Source organism: Heterodontus francisci, chromosome 19, assembly GCF_036365525.1.
Source record: "Heterodontus francisci isolate sHetFra1 chromosome 19, sHetFra1.hap1, whole genome shotgun sequence".
In the NCBI taxonomy this organism is placed as follows: Eukaryota; Metazoa; Chordata; class Chondrichthyes; order Heterodontiformes; family Heterodontidae; genus Heterodontus; species Heterodontus francisci.
This window is the reverse complement of record NC_090389.1, coordinates 90,736,122-90,758,643: the sequence shown is the minus strand read 5'-3', so window position 1 is coordinate 90,758,643 and position 22,522 is coordinate 90,736,122. Positions and strand designations below refer to the sequence as shown.

General features: G+C 44.4%; 1 protein-coding gene across 1 annotated transcript in view; it reads right to left on the bottom strand.

Moving 5' to 3' along the window:
• Positions 1–2,081: 2,081 nt before the first annotated feature.
• LOC137380299 (laminin subunit beta-2-like) overlaps positions 2,082–22,522 on the bottom strand; it is a 283,335-nt gene continuing 262,894 nt past the window's right edge. The window contains exons 28-33 of the mRNA XM_068052207.1: positions 19,522–19,666; positions 18,921–19,128; positions 16,360–16,501; positions 15,217–15,393; positions 14,104–14,263; positions 2,082–5,655 (exon numbers count right to left, since the gene is read on the bottom strand). Of these exons, the coding sequence (XP_067908308.1) occupies positions 5,519–5,655; positions 14,104–14,263; positions 15,217–15,393; positions 16,360–16,501; positions 18,921–19,128; positions 19,522–19,666 (969 nt within the window). The 3' untranslated portion in view covers positions 2,082–5,518. The remainder of the gene's footprint in view (positions 5,656–14,103; positions 14,264–15,216; positions 15,394–16,359; positions 16,502–18,920; positions 19,129–19,521; positions 19,667–22,522) is intronic.

Genomic DNA, 22,522 nt, shown 5'->3' with positions numbered 1-22,522 from the left:
TTGCCATGTCCTTTCTCTTTAACTTTCTAAATTTTTCCTCACCTGAACCCTCCCCGCCATTATTTAGTTTAAAGCCCTCCCTACAGCCATCATTATATGATTTTCCATGACGCTGATCCCAGTGTGGTCCAGGTGAAGGCTGTCCCAATGGTACAGCTCCCTCTTTTCCCAGTACTGATGTCAGTGCCCCATGAATCGAAACTCATTTCTCCCACACCAATCTTTCAGCCACGCAGTCAATTCTGATCTTATTTACCCTATGCCAATTTGCTCGTAGTTCAGTTAGTAATCCAGAGATTATTACTTTTGTGGTTCTGCTTTTTAACTTAGCCCCTAGCAGCTCATACTCCCTCAGCAGAACCTCTTTGCTAGTCCGACCTATGTCCTTGGTACCCACATGGACCACAATAACGGGATCCTTCCCTTCCCATTCCAAGTTCCTCTCCAGTCCCAAGCCTATCTCCTTAACCCTGGCACCGGGCAGATATCACAGCCTTCGTGACTCACGTTCTCGGCTGCAGAGAACAGTATCCATCCCCTCTAACTATACTGTCCCATATTACTACTACATTCCTTTTTACTCCCCCCCGACCCTTGAATGGTCCCCTGCATCATGGTCCTCTGGTCAGTTTGCTCATCCTCCCTGCAATCGTCCACACAAGCTGCAAGAATCTCAAACTTGTTGCAAATGTGCAAGGGCTGTGGCTCCTCCATTGCTCCCTTCTGGATGCCCATACCTGCCTCACTCGTAGTCACACCCTCCTGTCCCGGAGAACAGACCAAATGAGAGGTAGTTAGCCTAAGGGATGTAACTGCCTTCTGGAACAAAGTGTCCAAGTAACTTTCACCCTCCTTGATGCATTGTAGCTCATTATCTGTGAGCCGAAGTTCCTCGAGCTGCAGACATTTACTGCAGATGTGGTTGCTGTGGATTACACTGGTGTCCACCAGCTCCCTCATGCTCCAGCTGCAACACATCACCGAAATTGCCATCTCTATTGTGTTTTATTTAACTAATTAGGTTTCAAGCTTAGATAATTTGCTGTTACATTAAGCAGTTTAACTAGTTAAACTACAAGTTTAATGCAATACTTATATCTCCCCTGTACCAGTATAAACAACTGCCCCAGTTTAGAAAGGAAAAAACCCTTAAAACTCACCAATCACCTGCCGGCTCCCTAATTACTGCCTCTGGGATTCAGCTCTCAGGTCTCACAGTCTCCAGTTCCCTTTCTTGGATCACTGCTTGTCCTGTAAAAGACCAGAACAGCATCTGCTCCCTCACAGCGTCAAATTCCCACACTTGGAGGCAGTACAGTGAGGGTTCACTAGATTGGTCCCTGGGATGAGAGGATTGTCCTATGATGAGAGGCTGAGTAAATTGGGTCTATATTCTGTGAAGTTTAGAAGAATGAGAGGAGATCTCATTGAAACATTCAAGATTATGAAGGGGCTTGACAGGGTAGATACTGAGATAAAAACAAGAAATGCTGGAAATACTCAGCAGGTCTTGCAGCATCTGTGGAGAGAGAAGCAGGGTTAACATTTCAGTACCCGTATCAGATGGACTGCAGCAGTTCAAGAAGGCAGCTCACGACCACCGTCTTAAGGGCAATTAGCGATGGGCAACAAATGCTCGCCTTGCCAGTGACACCCACATCCCATGAAATGACTCATAAAAAAAAACAGGTTTGTTAAAGCAGAGAAAGTCTTGCATTTATATAGCATGACTTTTTACGACCACCAGATGTAAATCCAGTCATTTCATCGTCACCATTATTGATGCTTGAATTTTTATTACAGATTTATTTACTTAATTGAATTTTAATTCCCTAGTTGCCACGGTGGGATTTGAACTCATGTTTCTGGCACATCAACCCAGGCTTCTGGATTATTAGCCCAGAAACATAACCATTATGCTACTGTTGCCTATGCTACTGTCCTGTGCCAATCTGCTTTATTGTTCTTAAAATATAATGAGACAGAAAATAGATGAAGCACTGAAGAAACAGGGAGGAAATTCAGCGCTGTAGTAGCATATTTAACATACCTGACAGAAAAAAGCAGAATACTGTAATGAAAATAAGTCGGTTAGAATACTCACTTAAATTATCCACTGTAATGGCCAGGATAGCACTTTATTCAGCTGTTATTTTTGATGAGTAAGGGTTTGGCTAATTTCTTAAAACATTATCATTGGCTTATAATTAAAACTCCTGCAAACCACACTGAAATCAGACTTCAATCCTGCACCCATGTTAGTCAGGTTGGTGTGGGAGAAATGTTGGCAATGTGCTCCATTACTTTAAGGCAGTGTCGTCCAACAGAATTCACTCACTAGCCCCAGGTGTGGGTACGACAACACTATTTTAGCCATATACACTAATTTTAGTAGTTTTTAATAATTTTACATTCAATATAGGTAAATATACTTCACACGTATTTCTTTACTTAGAAAACATCTCCCACTCATCTGTAACCAAGGAAGTAAAGCAGTCACAACAATCAAAAACCACTCGCACACTCTGCTTTTTGTCTTGCCATTTTACAAACAAACACACAAAAAGGTTCAAATTCACATGCACTTGCCATGAAAATATGAATGTTGAAATTGTATATCCATTGACAGTTCTATTTACCAATCAGAAATACAATTAGCCACATTTGGATTCCCAATTAGCCACATGTGGCGAATGAAATGGACAGCTTTGCCTGAAGGGATTGGGGTATTTATGTAGAGTCTTCTGGGATCAAATGGGTGAGATAAAATCAACATGGTAGATTGTACATAGTCTATGAAAGGAGTGGGACTGATCTGTGATGATTGTTTTTTGTTCAGTGCTTTCTTACATCCTTTAACTAAAGGTCAGAAATCTTCAAGAGCTTCAAAGTAGCACTGAACACCACTATCTGCAAGTTCCTCTCCAAGCCCCACACGATCCTGACTTGGAACTATATCGCCATTGCTTCACTGTCACTAGATCAAAATCCTGGAACTCCCTTGCGAACAGCACTGTGGGAGTACCCGTATCAGATGGACTGCAGCAGTTCAAGAAGGCAGCTCACTACCACCTTCTCAAGGGCAATTAGCGATGGGCAACAAATGCTCACCTTGCCAGTGACACCCACATCCCATGAAATGAATAATAAAAAAAACCCAGAGGTTTGTTAAAGTAAAGAAAGTCTTGCATTTATATAGCATGACTGTTTACGACCACCAGATGTCCCAAACCCCTTTATTGCCAGTGAAGTACTTTTTTGAAATGTAGTCACTGTTGTAATGTAGGAAAGATGACAGCCAATTTTTGCACAGCAAGATCCCACAAAAGGTAATGTCATAATGACCAGATATTCAGTTTTTGTGATGTTGATTGAGAGACAAAGATTGGCCAGGGCACTGGAGATAACTCTCCTGCTCTTCTTCAAAATAGTGCCATTGGAGCTTTTACGTCCACCTGAGAGGACAGGCAGGGCCTTGGTTTAATGTCTCATTTAAAATACGGCACCTCTGACAGTGCAGAATTCCCTCAGTACTGCACTAGAGTGTCAGCCTTGATATTTATGCTCAAATCCTGGAATGGGACTTCAACCCACAATCTTCTGACTCAGAGGCAAAAGAGTACAACTAACTGAATCACTGTTGTTCTAAAGGCTATGATATCTGCACAAGTGAAGGAGTGTAGTTGTTTGAGATAATTCACATTACCAAGTCTTCAACCAATGCAATGGCTTAAATGGGCAGTCTTGAGAAGGAACTGCTATGTATATGTCACAATGTTAAGTGCATTCTGCTCAATGTCTTTAAATACAAAACCAGGCTAAACACTTCAAAAGTTGTAATTGTCACAAGTCTATGTTGAAACCAAATTAAAACTTGCATTGCTGCCCAGAGCAAGGATGAATTGGATGAAAGGGAGAAAACTCCACCATATGACTAACAATTAATCTTTAACATTTGAAAATCAGATAACTGTCAAGTTAGAATCTAGATTGGAGGAGGGGTATCAAAATACTTGGTATTTGTAGATTTTTGGTTCTTGGGGATGCCGTGCTTGTGGTGAAATGGTGAGATTTCAGGGAATGAGATTCCCAGTCTGATGCTCTAAGTCATCAAACCATCAGCTACTGCGAGCACCATGGATACCTTCAGAAGACACCTTTTAGTTTAGTTTAGTTTAGTTTAGAGATACAGCACTGAAACAGGCCCTTCGGCCCACCGAGTCTGTGCCGACCATCAACCACCCATTTATACTAATCCTACACTAATTCCGCATTCCTACCACATCCCCACCTGTCCCTATATTTCCCTACCACCTACCTATACTAGGGGCAATTGCTAATGGCCAATTTAACTATCAACCTGCAGGTCTTTGGCATGTGGGAGGAAACCGGAGCACCCGGAGGAAACCCACGCAGACACAGGGAGAACTTGCAAACTCCACAACTTTAACAGCACTAGAAAAATCCATTTCGCACCCATAATAACCAGCCAAATGGAAACTTGATTCAATGCTGCATAGTTATATTTTTTTATAAAGGACGAAAACCACATTGGAGTTGGAAGGAAAATAGGAAAACTGTCCAATTACAACAGGACTTGGGTCTTCTGAGAACATAAAAATGACTGCCTCAAATTAACGAATGGCACCAAAAATGTAGGAATCATTAAAATTAGTTTTAGCGATTTCCACTAGAATAATTCCTGGATTCTTTACAAGAGTTAAATTGGCAGAAAACATTTGCTCCATAATTTTACGCAAGGTACGATTGTAAGTCATTCCCCTGTGAATAACCTCCAGCAATTTTTTGTATCTCACCAAGACAGTGGCAGGTGTGAAACTGGAGACAATAAATATAGATTCTTCACTTTACTTTTAATTAAAAGGAACATCCAAGGATTAAGTGAGAATCTGATGGTGATCCCCATTGACAAATGGTATCAATGAAGTGCGTAAATAATTATGGATTGTCATTTAATTTGACTGTAAATCCATTGCTTGTTTTCTTGAATAGTAGTGACATTCAAAGTTAAAAAAACTTGATTTTACTCAGGATTTTTCCCTACTTATTCCTTTCTTTTATACATAACCTAAAATCTGATAAAAATCTAATTTTTAAAAAAATTTGAATAAAAATTGACATGATTGATCCTTTTCACAAATTGCATGTACCATTCAAGTGATGTTCAAATCTGATTTAACTCAAGGCACTTAGTAGCTTCCATTTCTTTACTATTGAACAAAGCAGGGCCATTACTTCCTTGATTTCCTCGCTGCATTTTTGCTTATGGGCTTCAGTAGACAACAGATTTTGTAGGGAACCTAGAGGTGGAAGTTTGTGGGGGGAGCGGAGATGTAAATAAAAAAAGCCAGAATGTGATGTGGCATCACTGGTTCTGAAGGATAAATATAGCACATAACAGCTGGATAATGTGATATTGCTGTGGATTTTCTAAAGGTTTAATTATGCAAATGCTTATTGGTATGTAGGTGTATTTGCACTTTTAGCAATTGTTCATTTATTGGCAGGTGTTGTAGATTTGAATCTGTTGGTTAATGGCTTTCAAAATTTCTTTCATCTTCTCTTCCAGACCATCCAGCTGACGGGCCTTTCCCTCCAGAACCTGCTCATTTGCTTCATATTGACCTTCAAGATCTGTTGGGTAGGAGAAAACTCATCTAGTTAGTTTTGAAAATAACAACATCCTGCAATTATATAATGCCTTTAATGTAGTAAGACGTCCCAAGGCACTTCATAGGACAGTTATTCTTAGCTGTAATATCCATAGGAGAGCTTAGGGCCAAAGCAGCTGAAGCCACAACCACAATGAAACAATGAAAATCGGGGATGCACAAGAGGCCTGAATTGGAGGAGCACAGAGATCTTGGAGGGTTGTAGGGCTGGAGGAGGTTAGAGAGATAGAGAGGGGCGAGGGCCATGGAGGGATTTGCTAACCAGGATGTGAATTTTAAAATCGAGATGTTGCCAGACAGGGAGCCAATGTAGGTCAGCGAGCACAGAGGGTGATACTTAAAAAAAAAATGGTTTCTAAGAAGTGAAAAGAGAACATTTACAATCCCAAGCATCTGATGGTATTGTTAGAGATGACACCATGTCCCACAGGAGTACCATTGTAACACCTGTCTGTTGAAGATCTTTCTATTCAATCTTCACTCCGACACAGTCAGGCAGGTTGCTGGAGGCCACACACACTGAAGGTCAAGACTGCAATCTATGAGCGGTGATATTAATTGCAGCCTTTTCTGAGATTGCTCAGTTGGTAGCATTCTCACCACTGAGTCAGAAGGATGTGAGTTTGAGTCCTACTCCAGGATGTCAGCACAGAATCTAGGATGGTGCTCCAGTGCAGTATTGAGGCAATGCTACACTGTCAGAGGTGCAGTCTTTCAGATGAGACATCAAACTGAGGCCCCATTTGCCCTCTCAGGTGGATGTAAAAGAGTACATGGCACTATTTCAAAGAAGAGCAGCGGAATTATTCCCAGTATCCTGACCAATATTTATCCCTCAATCAACATCACAAAAACAGATTCTTGGATCACTATCTCATTGTTGTTTGTGGGGCCTTGCTGTGCACAAATTTGCTATTGCCTTCCCTACATTACAACAGTGACTACACTTCAAAAGTACTTAATTGGCTGTAAAGTGCTTTGGGACGGCTGGTGGTTGTGAAAGGTGCTATATTAATGCAAATCTTGTTTATTGAAAAAGAGGGATCTTGATGTCTTATTACTTTAAAGGCGCTACATAAATTAAGTTGTTGTTAAATAGAGCTCTGCGTGACTGACAGCTTGGTGGGCAGAGACTTCATCTAATGGATTTAATGTGGCAATTCTCAAGAGAGACATATACTTAAACAGTCATATATCTGTAACTAGTGGTCCTCAGCTATAAGGCTAAGTTCTTTGTCAGCCAGTAGAGCAGAATCAAGTTCGTCTAAAATTATAGTTAGCAAGTGTAAGGTTAATGACTATTTAGAGAGAGAAAGTGAGTCATGTCTTTGTTGTTTTATGCATCAAAAGTGTAGGTAAAATATATCTCACTGTGAAAACTGGACAGTTCATTTATCTTTCTCATGTGAATAAGGGTGGTGGTCAGAGACAAATCTCTGAGACAGTCCTCTGTGGCTCAATGGGAAACACTCTCTTCACCCCCCCCCCCCCACCAAGTCAGAAGGTCATAGAATGGTTACAACATAGAAGGAAGTCATTCAACCCAGCGTGTCTGTGCCTGCACTCTGCAAGAGCAACTCTGCTAGTCCTACACCTTCCGTCCATTCTCTTTAGCCAAGTAATGTTTTTCTCTTCAGATAATTATCCAGTTCCCTCTTGAAAGCCACGATTGAATCTGCCTCCACCAAACGCTCAGGTAGCGCATTCCAGATCCTAACCGCTCACTGCGCAAAACAGGTTTTTCCTCACGTAGCTTGTGGTGCTTTTGCCAATCACCTTAAATCAGAGCCTTCTCATTCTCGACACTTCCACCAACAGGAACAGTTTCTCCCTATCTAATCTGTCCAGACCCCTCATGACTTTAAACACCATATTTCCTCAAAGCCTTCTCTTCCCTGCAGACATCAACCCCAGCTTCTCCAATCTATCCTCGTAACTGAACTCTCTCATCCCTGGAACCATTCTCGTAAATCTTTTCTGCAACCTCTCTAAAGCCTTCACATCCTTCCTAAAGTGCAGTGGCCAGAATTGGACACAATACTCCAGTTGAGGCCGAACCAGTGTTTTATAAAGGTTCATCATAACCTCCTTGTTTTTGTACTCTTTGCCTTTGTTTATAAAGCCCAGGACCTCGAATACTTTATTCAAAGTGACTCCTGACCACGCAGCAGCCCGCCGACGTCATCGGAGCGCTCCAAGCTGCGCACATGCACAAACGGTCTCCTGTTCTCAGTGAGATGCTGCGCATGCGCAGCCTACGTCTTGCCAGGACGAAGGGCGCAGGAAAACATCATCATGTAACACCAACGTCATCGAGCAGCTGAATGCGGCTGGAGCTTGATCCCCATCACTCGCTCCCCCCAACTCAGCGACTCGCTCCCCACTGGCCGCTCTCCTCCCTCGGTCCCTCGGTCCAGGCCTTGACGCTTTTTCCCCCTCCTCCCCACTGACCGCTCCCACCCTCGGTCGCTCATCCAGACCTCGCCACTGCTGACCCCCCCCACTCCCCTCAGCCGATTGTTCCCTCTCCTCACTTCCCCCCCCCCCCCCCGCCAGCCACTAGCTCTAGGACGCGTCACTTCCCTCCTCTCGGCCACTTGCTCCTACGTCGCCCTGTCACCCCTAGCGGCCCACCTTGCTTCTTCAGAGAACGATCAAACGTGGGAGCGAGTGGCCGAGAGGAGGGAAGTGGTGCGGCCTGGAGCTAACGTCTGTGTGTGGGATGGGGCGGAAAGCAGGGAGCGAGCGGCTGGAGAGCAGGGAACAATCGGCCAAGGGGAGGGGAAAGGGGAGGAGCAGTGGCGAGGTCTGGAGCGAGCGGCTGGGGGGTGGTAAGCGGCGCGGCTGGAGTGAGTGCTTAAAGGAAGCCAGCCGGGAGCCAGCAGCACGAAGACAGGCACAGGAGGGACCGATAGAGAGAAGTGCAATGGCAGGATGGAGCGGGGAACTGCTGGGTGTTGGATGGAGGTGGCAATGGCAGCCATTGAGGGGATTTTCGGGTTGGATTTGTGTTTTTGTGATAAATTGAGCAGCGCCATCTTTAATCCTGGCAGCTGCCTGAACATTGCAGACAGTGACGTTCCAATGGAAGAGGCTGCATTTGCGTATGTGCTTGTACTGCGCCACCAAGTGGTTGCATGTCAGCAAATGCAGCCTATTTTATTAACTGCTTTCTCAACCTGCCCTGCCATCTTCAACAATTTGTGCACCTATGCTGTTATGAGAGTCCATATCTTTTGGCACTATATTTTTAAAAACTAAAATAAATTTCATGAACGTTGAAACATCTAGAGATAGCTGAACTTTATGGATGCTTTAAAAAAAAAACAAGGTCAACAAGAGGTTCCTGGCTTTGACCAGTAAACAAATACCGGAAACCAGGTGATTTCGAGGAAACCACAGGGGGTTTTGACCTACGAGCTACCCTTTGTGTGACAAGAGAGAATATATGACTTAGCATGTGACTTGTTTCTGGAAAAGTTTAGTTTCAGTTTGAACTGTTGAAACAATCAGTTGTTGTTTCTGCCTGGACAGGAGAAAAACCGCCCACCTTTCTCTTTGAAAAGGAATCCTGCATCTCTGGAGAAGAAACCCTGTATTTCAATTGTGGCATATTCCTATTTCCTCCTGTCTCTGAAGAATCCCTGCATCAAGCTGTACTGTTGCCTCCTGAGTTTTAAGAAATCCTGAATGTTTGCAGAAACTTTGCATCTTTAAAAGATTTGAACCGAATGTGTAAGAATTGACACCTGTTGCTGCACACCTGATGGAAGACCTATGTGAGGTTTCTGCAGTTGACTTTCTTTGAACATCTACCCAAAACAGTCTGTTTATCAGCCTCCCCTGGAAAGACTCCGAGTGGCATCCAACTATGCAACTTTGGGACATCTCACCAAACCAAAGGACTTCCAACTCTTCGCTTCTTTTTATTTTCTTTTATTCCTTTGAAACAGCTGTAAACAAAAATCCCTTTTTTCCCAGTTAACCGTTTTTGGATGTATGTGCGTGTGCGTGAGGGCTAGGATAATAATACGGAGCTTTAATATTTCGATTCGCGTATATATTTACTTCATTATTGGTTAAAACTAGGTTTTATAACAAACAGATAATTTTGTTGTTTATTAAAGAAACCTGGTTGGTGTGCTTTATTCTGGGGACAAATAGAGTATCTAATTGGCTGTTGTGGTAAATGGGAAAATTTATTGATATGGTGTGACCTGTGGAGACGTGGGACTGAATTAACAGTGCACTCCTCCCGCCTCGGTCGTAACAATACCCCCAGGTCTCTCTGTTCCTGTACCCCCTTTGGAATTGTATCCTTTATTTTATGTTGCCTCCGCTTATTCTTCTGACCAAAATGTATCACCTCACACTTCTCTGCATTAAATTTCATCTGCCACTTGTACTCCCATTCCATCAGCCTGTCTACGGCCTCTTGAAGTCTATCACTATCCTCCTCACAGTTCACAATACTTTCAAGTTTTATGTCATCCACAAATTTTTAAATTGTGCTCTGTACACCGAAGTCTCAGTCATTAATATTTATCAAGAAAAGTAGTGGACCTACTACCGACTCCTGGGGAACCCCAACATCTACCCTCCTCCGATCTGAAAAACAGCCGTTCACCACGACTCTCTGTTTTCTGTCACTCAGCCAACTTTGTATCCATGTTGTCACTGTCCCTTTTAATCCATGAGCTTCAACTTTGCTGACAAGTCTATTATGTGGCACTTTATCAAATGCCTTTTGGAAGGCCATGTACACCACATCAACCATTACTCTCATCAAGCCTCTGTGTTACTTTTTCATAAAACGCAATCTAGTTAAACATAATTTGCCTTTAACAAACCTGCGCTGACTTTACTAATTAATCCACACTTGTCCAAGAGACTGTTAATTTTATCCCAGATTATCGTTTCTAAAAGCCTTCCCACCACCAAGGTTAAATTGATCTGTAGTTGCTGGATTTCTCCTTACAGCCTTTTTTGAACAAGGGTGTAACATTTGCAATTCTCCAGTTCTCTGGCATAACCCCCGGTATCTAAGGAGGATTGGAAGATTATGGCTGTGCCTCCGCAATTCCCACCCTTACTTCTCTCAACATCCTCAGATGCATCCCATCTGGTCCTGGTGACTTATCAACTTTAAAGCATAGCCAGCCTTTCTAATACCTACTCTTCATCAATTTTAGCCTATCCAGTATCTCAACTACCTCATCTTTCACTATGACTTTGACAGCATCTTCTTCCTTGGTAAAAACATATGCAAAGTAGTCATTTAGTACCTCAACCATGCCCTCTGCCTCCATGTATATGTCTCCTTTTTGGTCCTTAATCAGCCCCAGCCCTCCTCTTACTACCCTTTTACTATTTGTACATCTGCAGAAGACTTTTGGATTCCCTTTTATTATATTAGCTGCTAGTCTCTTCTCACACTCTCTCTTTGCTTCTCTTATTTTCTTTTTCATTTCCCCTCTGGCTTTCTATATTCAGCCTGGTTCTCATTTGTATTATCCACCTGACATCTGTCATATGCTCTTTTTTTCTGCTTCATCTTACACTTTATCTATTTCATCATCCAGGGAGCTCTGGCTTTGCTTGCCCTTCCTTTCCCCCTTGTGGGAATGTACCTCAACTGTACCTGAACCATTTCCTCTTTAAAGACAGTTTTGCCTGCCAATCTTTGACTCCAATTTACCCAGGATAGACCATTCTCATCCCTCTGAAATCAGCCCTCCCTCAGTTAAGTACTTTTACTCTAGATTGCTCTTTGTCCTTTTCCATAAAGAACCTAAATCTTATGATACTATGATCACAATCCCCTAAATGTTCCCCTACTGAACACTAGACTACTTGACCCACCTCATTACCCAGAACCAGATCCAGTAATGCATTCTTCTTCGTTGAGCTGAAAACATACTGATCGATAAAGTTCTCCTGAATGTATTTCAGAAACACTTACCCTTCTCTGGCTTTTACACTATTACTATCCAAATCTATATTAGGATAATTAAAGTCTCCCATTATCACTACTCTATGTTTTTGTACCTCTCTGTAATTTCCCTGCAGATTTGCTTCTCTACATCTTACCCACCAGTTGGTGGCCTATAGATTACACCCAGTAGTGTGATGGCACCTTGAATGTTTCTTAACTCTAACCAAATAGATTCTGTCCTTGATTCCTCCAGAACATATTGTCTTTCCAGCACTGTAATATTCTCCTTAAACAATAGTGCCACCCCTCCTCCTTTCTTTCCTTCCCTATCTTCCAGGAATATTTAGTACCCAGTCCAGTCCTTTTATGCACCAGGTCTCCATTATCACCTCGACATCACATTCCATGTGGCTATTTGCGCCTGCAGCTCACCAACCTTATTTACCATGCTTCGTGCATTTACACACATGTGCAGTAAACCTGATTTAAACCTTATTGCATTTCCTTACTCTGGCCCCACCGAATACTATCTCTTACTCCAGTGATATCTGTTGCTCCCAATCCTTCATGTACCTTGTTTCTCCTTTCTAATGCTACATCTTGGTGCCTATCCCCCTGCCAAGTTAGTTTATCAAACCCCACTCCAGAGATTTGAGACACTTAATCCGGGCCAACAATCCCAGTGCCAGTAATGAGGGAGCGCCACACTGTCTGAGTTGCCGTCTTTCAGGTGAGACATTAAACCGAGACCCAGTCTGCCGTCTCAGATGTGACAGAAATGATTACACAGCATTACACAGTGGTGTTCTCCCCAGTGTCCTGGCCAATATGAAAGGCAGCACCTCTAACAATGTAGCACTGCCTCAATACTGCACTGGAGTACTATTCTAATTCCGTGCTGATATCCTGGATTAGGACTTGAACTCTCAACCTTCTGACTCAGTGGTGAGAATGCTACCAACAGAGCAATCTCAGAAAAGGCTGCAATTAACATCACCGCTCATAGATTGCAGTCTTGTCCTTCAATGTGTGGCAAGGCAGCCTCCAGGAATCTGCCTGACTATGCCAAAGTGAAGATTGAATAGAAAGATCTTCAACAGACAGGTGTTACAGTGGTACTCCTGTGGGACATGGTGTCATCTCTAACAATACCATCGGATGCTTGGGATTAAAAATCCCCTCAGGCTGATTGATTAATGAACAATACGGGTGAGTTGACCAAAACAAACTTGTTGCTTGAGGAAAATCACGAAGAGAGATTAGATCAAATTCAGAATCACAGAATTGTTACAGCACAGAAGGAGGACATTCATACAAATTAGGAGCAGGAGTAGGCCACTTGGCCCCTCGAGCTGCTCCGCCATTCAACAAGATCATGGCTGATCTGATTGTAACCTCAACGCCACATTCCCGCCCACCCTCAATAACCTTTCACCCCCTTGCTTCTCAAGAATCTATCTACCTCTGCCTTAAAAACTAATTATGGGCTATTCGGCCCATTGTGTCTGTGCCAGATCTCTGAAAGAGCAGTTTGCCTAGTGCCACTCCCCAGCCTCCTCCCTGTAGCCCTGCATGTTTTTCCTTTTCAGATAACAATCCAATTCCCCCTAGAATGCCTCGATTGAACCTGCCTCCATCACACTGTCAGACAGTGCATTCCAGATACTAACCACTTGCTGTGTGAAAAAGATTTTCCTCATGTCGCCATTGCTTCTTTTGCCTTCTTGTTCTCGATCCCTCCACCAACGGGAACAGTTTTTCCCTACCTACCCTGTCCAGACCCCTCATGATTTTGAATACCTCCATGAAATCTCTTCTCAATATTCTCTTCTCCAAAGAAAACAGTCCCAACTTCTCCAACCTATCCACATAACTGAAGTCCCTCGTCCCTGGAACCATTCTCGTGAATCACTAATGTACTCTCTCCAATGCTTTCACATCTTTCCTAAAGAGTGGTGCCCAGAACTGAATACAAAATTCCATAATTGATGTTTTCTGTTAAAATGTAATACTTAGCTCTCAATCAACATCACTAAAAATAGAATATCTGCTCATCTATCTCCTTGATGGCTGTGGAAACTTACTTTGCATAAATTGGTTGCTGAATTTCCTACATTATAACAGTGCCTACACTTCAAAAGTATTTCATTGGTTGTAAAGTGCTTGGGGACACCCTGAGGCTATGAAAGGTGCCACAGAAATGCAAGTCTTTCTTTTTACATTCTCTGCCTGAAACTGCCCAAAAATCTCAACTTTTTTGTTAAAATCCACCACAAATTTCACAGCAGAATGCTTTTCTTAGAAGTTAAATTTATACAAGGAATGTCATAGAGTCATAGAGAGATACAGCACTGAAACAGGCCCTTCGGCCCACCGAGTCTGTGCCGACCAACAACCACCCATTTATACTAATCCTACACATCTTGGCAAATCTGGCTTTGAAAATTTCACTTGTGCTACGTAGCAGCATCTCACCATTCAATCTCTCCAGCTTGTCTTGTGCATCTCTCAGAAGCTGCCTGGCTTCATCCCGAAGGCTCTCCGCTTTGTGTTTAGCATCGAAAACCGTGCCGCTCTTTCGGTCTATAAGACCATGCACAATTTTATATTTGTCTGACAGCTGGCCGTCCAACATCTGGAAGCAAAAGAATATATCATTACATGATATATTTGAACTTGATGGGCAGGAAGAGGAAGGTCTATCAAGTCTGCCCACACTTATGGTGGTTGAAGCATCATGGCCAAACACTTCCTCTGTCCCATATCAGATATACAGACTGAATTGTCTTTGTGTGCTAGTGTGAAACAGGTGACAGCGAGACACCAGCTCTCCTCACATCTCTCCTCATTTTCATTTCCGTTGAAGTCAATGGGGAGAGATGTAAAACAGGCTGCTGATTTGCTATCGGCTGTTTTACACTATCACACAAAGTCACAATCTACACCCAATCAGCTTTAACACCACAATGAATAGAAAGTACAAATCAGTTTCAGCTCAAGTGCTCTTCTCTTTCCCAAAGTGATGGCCCATCACATTTCCAATATAGGACTTTAATGTCTGGGATAGTACTCTGGCAGGATTTGTGGGCAAAGTTGATCGATGCACTGAGCAATCAGTCTCAGTGCAAGTTTCTTTCAATAAGAAAAGAAACAAGATGCTGAAAATGCAGAGCATATCAGTTATTAGGGGTAATTTTAAAATTATCTGGTACTCACTGGCTGACATCCCACTCTGTTCTAACAAGCTAGTTTTAACCTGCTCTCTTGACCAGGTCATAGAATCATACTGAACAGAAAGAGACTATTCCATTCATTATACCTATGTTGGCTCTTGGAAAGAGCAATCCAGTTAATCCCACTCTTCTGCTCTTTCCGCAACCATAGTTTTCCTTATTACCGTCCCTCCATCTCATGCCTGTTTCGGAGTTTTGGTGAACGGTCGCAGACCTGAAATGTTAACTCTGTTTCTCTCTTCACAGATGCTGCCAGACTTGCTGAATATTTCCAGCACTTTATGTTTTTATTTCAGATTTCCAGCATCTGCAGTATTTTTCATTTATTTGAGAGTTTTATTCTCTTCGGTTGTACCTGTTTAGCCTCGTTGGCTTTATCCCGAGCCATTGCAGCGGTTTCTTCTGCCCGCGATGCCACCAGGCTGTTGTTGGCTCGTTTCATTTTCAGTGCATCGATTTTGCTGTCCAGCTGCACCAGTCGGTCCATGGCTCTCATCAACTCTCTCTCTGCACTCACTGTTTCACTCCGTATCTGTGAAAATAGAGAGGGGCAGAGCACTTACGATCACTGGGACCCAGGCCACATAGGTCATAATGTTCCTTATCTCATCAGCTGACACAAAAAAGGATACTGTTGAACATTATGGCACAGCTAAGTCGGTGTCATAAATGAATCAATTAATGGAGCAGCAGACACAACAAGCAATGAATCAATTAATGGAGCAACAAGGTGGTAGACGAGGGCAGCCACTATACCAGCAGCGCTAAAAGATTTGTATTGTCAAATTATTAGAAATATAAGGCTTGGATTAAGAGGGGTACAGTGCAACAAGCAGACAGTCTTAAAATAACAGTTAGGAGTGAAATCAGGATGCACTTTATCACACAATGGTTTAGTTTAGAGATACAGCACTGAAACAGGCCCTTCGGCCCACCGAGTCTGTGCCGACCATCAACCACCCATTTATACTAATCCTACACTAATTCTATCCTACCACATCCCCACCTGTCCCTATATTTCCCTACCACCTACCCAAACTAGGGGCAATTTATAATGGCCAATTAACCTATCAACCTGCAAGTCTTTGGCTGTGGGAGGAAACCGGAGCACCCGGAGGAAACCCACGCAGACACAGGGAGAACTTGCAAACTCCACACAGGCAGTACCCGGAATTGAACCCGGGTCGCTGGAGCTGTGAGGCTAACCGTAGTGGAAATGGGTAGTGGAAATGTGGAACTCTCTCCTCAAAAGGTTTCAGGTGCTGGGGGTTGGGCAGGATGCGGGGGGTGTCAACTGAAAATTTAAAGACCAAGATCAGTAGATTTTTATTGGATAACTGTATCAAGGGATATGGAGCAAACATATGTAAATGATGTAACAGGCTTGAAGGGATAAATAGCCTCCTCCTGTTTCTATGTTTCGTGCCGCAACTCAAAGGAGTAAAGAAGGGAGAAAATCATTGGGAAAAGATCCCATCATTGAGCATTCCTTCCTTACCCCATTCAGTGTCTGATCAGTCTCTTCTATGTCTCCCTTTGCACGTGTGATTGCACTTTGTGCAGCATGCTGAGCTCGGCCAGCTTCCTCCAGAGCTTGCTTCACTGCCTCGGCTGTGTTCTTCACATTTTCTGCACGACTCCTTCACAGTTGAAGAGAAATAAAAACACATGTATGGTTCCTGGCAAATGAACAAAGCTGAGGTCCAGCTGTTTATCAAATCAGTGACCGGCGCCTGCATTCCAACAAAGTACGGAGAAAGTGGGCTGGATTTTAAGCGGCGGGCTCAAAAAGCCACAGAGTCACCGCAATCTCCTGCACGGCGTCTCATTTAACTAGCCGGGGCAGCCTGCCCCCTCCCCAATCACGAAGAGGGGGGCGGGGTCAGCAATGGCGTCAGCTGCCTGTGTGCAGGTGCTAGTGCCATTTTTAACGGGCAGGCAGCCCTGCCGGCATATTTAAATCTTTAAAGAGATATCCCCCCAAAATTTAACAAATAAAATTGTAACGCCCCTTTCCCACCCCCGCCAATAAAAATTACAGTAAGTATTTGCCCATTCCCCCCACCCCCACCACTGCAAAACATTTACCTTTGAATTCTGACCTTCCCCTCCCCCCCACCAGACTGTATGAAAGTTCACCCTTTCCCACCATCCCCTACACGGATTATACTTATTTGACCCCGTTCCTCCCGCCACTCAGTAAAAAGCTTAACTCCTCCCCCCCTCCCCACCAGTGTCATGCCGGCTTTCCCCAGACAGGAATTGAAGGCGTGGGAGTGCCAGCCACTGCTCCAAAGATCACGGCGGGCCCAGACGATTGCTGGTAAGTCTATTTAAATTTATTCATCTCCTTGATTTAAATATTTAGATTCAATTCCCATCGCCCAGCAGCGTGCGGGCCATCACAGTGCCTCACCGCTGCTGGAAGGATCGGGCTGGGCCCTTCCGGCTTTGGCCTCCATGGCAGTCTCTGCTGGAACCATCTTCCGGCCCCCTTCCCCCACCCCCCCCCCCCCCCCACCACCCTGGAGCCTGACGTTGGGGGCTCGGTAAAATCCAGCCCAGTATATGTGAAAGTGAGACAATTAGGCAGAGAATGTGTGAGTGAGTGTGATCGTGTGTGTGATTGAATGAGTTGGTGTGTGTGAATGAGAGTTTGTTTGAATATATATGAGAGTGTGTGTTTGGAGAGTGAAGAGTTTTGTTTTCATTCACAGGATATGGGCATCGCTGGCAAGGATAGTATTTATTCCCCATTGCTGATTGGCCTTAAGAAGGCAGGCCAGCTTCTTCAAGCACTGCAGTCTGTGTGGTGAAGGTACACTCACAGTGCTGTGAGGTAGTAAGTTCCAGGATTTTAATGCAGCGACAGAGAAGGAATGACAATATATTTCCAAATCAGGAATATGTGTAACTTAGAGAAGAACTTGTGGGTGGTGGTATTCCTGTGCACCTGCTGTCCTTGTTCTTCTAGGTGGTGGAGGTCGCAGGTTTGGGAGGTGCTATCGAAGAAATCGTGGCGAGTTGCTGCAGTGCATCTTGTAGATGGTACACACTGCTGACACGGTGCACCAGTGGTAGAGGGAATGAATGTTCAAGATGGTGGATGGGTTGCAGACTGCTTTGTCCTGGATGGGGCTTCTTGAGTGCTGTTGGAGCTGCATTCATCCAGGCAAGTGGAAACTATTCCATTACACTCCTGACTTGTGCCTTTTAGGTGGTGGAAAAGCTTTGGGGAGTCAGGAGGTGAGTTACTCACTCCTGAGTACCCAGCCTTTGATCTGCTCTTGTAGCCACAGTATTTATATGGCTGGTCCAGTTAAGTTTCTAGCCAATGGCGACACCCCCCCTCAGAATGTTGGATGGAGGGGAATTTGATGATGGTAATGCCACTGAATGTCATAGGAGGTGGTTAGATTCTCTCTTGTTGGAGATGGTCATTGTGTGGTATGAATGTTACTTGTCACTTATCAGCCTAAGCCTGAATGTTGTCCAGGTCTTGCTGCATGTGGGCACAGACTGTTTCATTATTTGAGGAGTTGCGAATTGAATTGAACACAATGATGGACCTTATGATGGAGGGAAGGTCACTAATAAAGTAGCTAACAATTACTGGGCCTAGGAAATTGCCTGGAGGAACTCCTGCCTCAATGTCCCGGGACTGAGATGACCGGCCTCCAACATGCACAACCATCTTTTGAATTAGGTATGACTCCAACCAGTGGAGACTTTTTCCCCTGATTCCCATTGACTTCAATTTTACTAGGACTCATTGTTATCACACTTGGTCAAATACTGCCTTGAGGTTAAGGGCAGTCATTCTCACCACAGTATGTGTGTATGTGTATGTGAGTGTGTGTATATGGGAGGGGGTGTGATAGGGAAAGAAATTGAGGGCAGAACCTTGCACTATCCCACTCTGGGACAGGGTGTGGGGTTCCAAGACAGGGATAGGAATTAGAAACCAATTTCGGTAAAATTGCAGTTGTTTTTCCTAAGTTGTTCTGAGACAAGTGGATGCACCACACGTGACAGAGGCTGTTACTGCTATGAATGTACCTTGCCCTTCTTGCATCCTGAAGGAGTTGTTCTGCTTTCCTTATGTCATCGGCAGTCTGATCCAAGATAGTGTCCACATTAGACAAGCTATTGACCTTGTCTTTGATCTCCTCTGCAAGGTGGCGGATTTGTTGAGGGGAAGCAGGGATCGAGAGCTCCAGAACTCGACTGGCCACCATCTCAATGCTGTCAGGGTCTGCACCCTCCTCTGTACGGAGATGGGTAAAAAAATCACAAGGTATTACTTTATGTTCTTACATTACTGGCGATAATCCCAAATTTATTTTTTGTTTGTTCTTGAGGTGTGAGCAACACTAGCAAGCCATCCCTAATCGCCCTGAGGGCATTGAACCATAAAGTAGTAGTAGTTTGGACTGGTGTCACATGTACGCCAGACTAGGCAAGGGTGGCAGGTTCCGTTCCCTGTCGTACATGAGTGAAGCCAGTCTTGGATCAGTTGCCACTCTAAAGATTAACTTGTCCTGTGTTGAGAGACTGCATTTCAGTGTAGCTCCCTACAGCACTGTGTGTTGGTATAAATCTACTTCACATTTTGAAAATGGTAGATTATAACTGTGACCATTTATTGTTCTACCCTTACGTGTAAGGAAATCTCGGATCTGCTTTATGAGGTCACGCAGCTCTTTGTTTGAGCGATTAATCCGATCTTTGGCATCATTTGCTTTGTCCAGAGTCACTTGAGCTTTCTGCTTCGCTTCATTTGCCTTTACCTTAGCCAGAGCAACCTGCAAATACAAAACAAATGAATGAGAATCATGGAATGATACAGAAGAGAAGGAGGCCATTCAGCCTGTTGTGTCTGTACTGAAAATAAATAAACCAATGACCAACAGCAATCAACCTGTGGGCTGGAAATTGGGTATAGTTTTCGGGTCCATAAACAATGGCACTCTGATAGTGATAAAAACATAACATGCTGGAAATACTCAGCAGGTCAGGCAGCATCTGTGGAGAGAGAAACAGAGTTAACGTTTCAGGTCAGTGGCCCTTCATCAGAGGGCTGAGGCCAACACAAAATTGGTCCTCTGGCCTCATTATCATTATCTGGGTGAGCTGCTGGAACCTGTCATGTCTCTCCCCACCAGGACCCACCCACCCCCCCCTGTTTGAGGAAGATGAATGTCAGGTCAAATCTCTCACCAACAGAGGCACCTCATTTATATATGCAAGGGGCCTAAAGCCTGTTTTGGGTGGCGGTCAGGGACAATTAAGAAAATGGACATGATGAATTTAGTAGTGGCTCTAACACCCGCGTGGATTGGGCGTAGGTCATCCCACCGCCTGATCTCATCGCTATGCCCCCAATACTGAAAGCAACACAAACTGGATTTCTTCCCTGTATTTACATAATAACTCGATAGACACCACAACCTGCTTTCATAAAATGTTCCAAATGTATAAAAACATTCCAAGGTACTCCACAGAGGCAGAAGGAAAGAACCAGCCACAACATCTTTGCTTCCATTGCCATTTACTGGTATTTGAAAGCATTGTGCTTTCTTGGATATCAGAGAGGCTTGTGTCCAGATAATGTGCATGGTAGCATAGCGATAATGTTACTGGACTAGTGCGGCAGAGGCCTGGACTAATTCTCTGGGGATGTGAGTTCACATCCCACCACGGCAGCTGGGGGAATTTAAATTCAATTAGTTAATAAATCTGGAATAAAAAGCTAGTCTCAGTAATGGTGGCCATGAAACTACTGGATATTTGTAAAAAGCCCATCTGGTTCACTAATCTCCTTCAGTGAAGGAAATCTGCCATCCTGATCTGGCCTGGCCACATCAGGGATCGGCACAAACATGTTGCACCACAGACATTTGACAAAGTTATTGACTCAGCCACCGACACGGTGGGGGGGAGGGGGGTGAGTAATCTGTATATGAAGTATATATCCAATCTAATGCCATTGAAATACAGTCCAATTTAAAACACATTTCTCCCTATAAATAAAGTAGCTAAGCATACAAATATCAATGGAGAGCAGCACAACTGTAATAGCTAGCTAGCAAGCAAAATAGCATGGAATGCCAATGTGAATGTTTTTGCAATTACTTTTGCTCCTAGGTTATTTTAAAACACAAGGTTAAAGGCTTGAAACAGGGGTGCCCAACATTTTCGCATGGGGGGCCACATTACAATTTCTGTCTTACATAGGAGGCTGGCGAGACAATTTCAGAAAGATAAAGGCGTTAAAAATATATTTTACTAAGAATCAAAACAACAACAAAGGTGCATTTTTGTGAAGAAACTTTAAATGAGAAGACTAATTTATTGACTCACTTTCTTGTCACTATGTTGGTCACAGATTTAGTGAGACACCTGGCATTTCTTTGCTTGCACAAGTAATCAATGTTTGCCTGCACACTAGTTGTAGCGATGTGGAGTATTCCGGATAGCTGTCCACTGTCATCGCTCTCTCTCCCACTTCTCTCTCTATGCCTGTCTATCTGTGTCTCTCTCTCTCTCTCTCACCCTCCCTCTCTGTGTCGTCCCGTCCCCCCCCAATGTCGTCACCTCCTCTCTCTCTCTCTGCCCCCTGCCCTCTCGCTCTGCCCTCTCTCTCTCTCTCTGACCCCTCTCTCTGCCCCCTCTCCCTCTCTCTGCCCCCTTTCTCTCTGCTCTCTCTCCCCCTCTCTCTTTCCCCTTCTCTCTCTCTCTCTCTCTCTCCACCCTCTCTGTCCCCCCCCTCTCTCTCCCTCTGCTCCCCTCTCTCCCACTCCCTCTCCCTTCCCCTTTCTCTCCACACCCGCCCCCTCTCTCTCCCCCCCCTCCCTCCACCTCCCTCTCTCTCTCCACCTTCCTCTTTCTCTCCCCTCTCCCTTTCTCTGCCCTCTCTATCTCCCTCTGCCCCCTCTCTATTTTCCACTCCCTCTCTCCGCTCCCCTTTCTCCCCTCTCTCTCTCTGCCCCCTCACTCTGTCACTGCCCCCTCTCTCACTCCCCACTCCTCTCTCACTCTTTCTCTTGGCTCCCCCACCCTCTCTCTCCTCTCTCTCTGCTCTCTCTCTCTCTGGCCTCTCCCTCTGCACCCTTTCTCTCTCTCTGCCCCTCTCTCTCCCCCTCTCCTCCATCTCTCTCTCCCTCTGCCCCCTCTCTGTCTCCCTCCCATTCCCTCTCTCCCTCCCACTCCCCCTCCTTCCCTCTCTCTCTCCCTCTGCCTCCCTCTCTCTCCCCCCCTCCCTCTCCCTGTCACCCCACCCTCCAGCTGTCACCCCACCCTCTACCCCTCTCTCTGACAGTTACAGAGAGTGGGAGCGGTCGGGTTCCGATTTTGTTTTAAAAGCCTACCGGAAAACTCTGAACTTGTCCGACTTGGAAGCGCTGTTCCCACGTTCAGCACCTGTCAGCTGTGAAACTGAAACTGACGGCTGCGCTCTTTTAAAAAAACTGACCGGTCGAAATAACAAGCCAATGGGAAATTTCTCTTTCCTGAAATTACCAGGCACAGACCTCAACATTTTTACCACCGACACTGGTGTCCGTGTACGGACACGTTGCCGATCCCTGGGCCACATGTGATTCCAGACCCACAGCAATGTCGTTGACTCTTAACTGGCTTCTGAAATGGCCTAGCAAGCC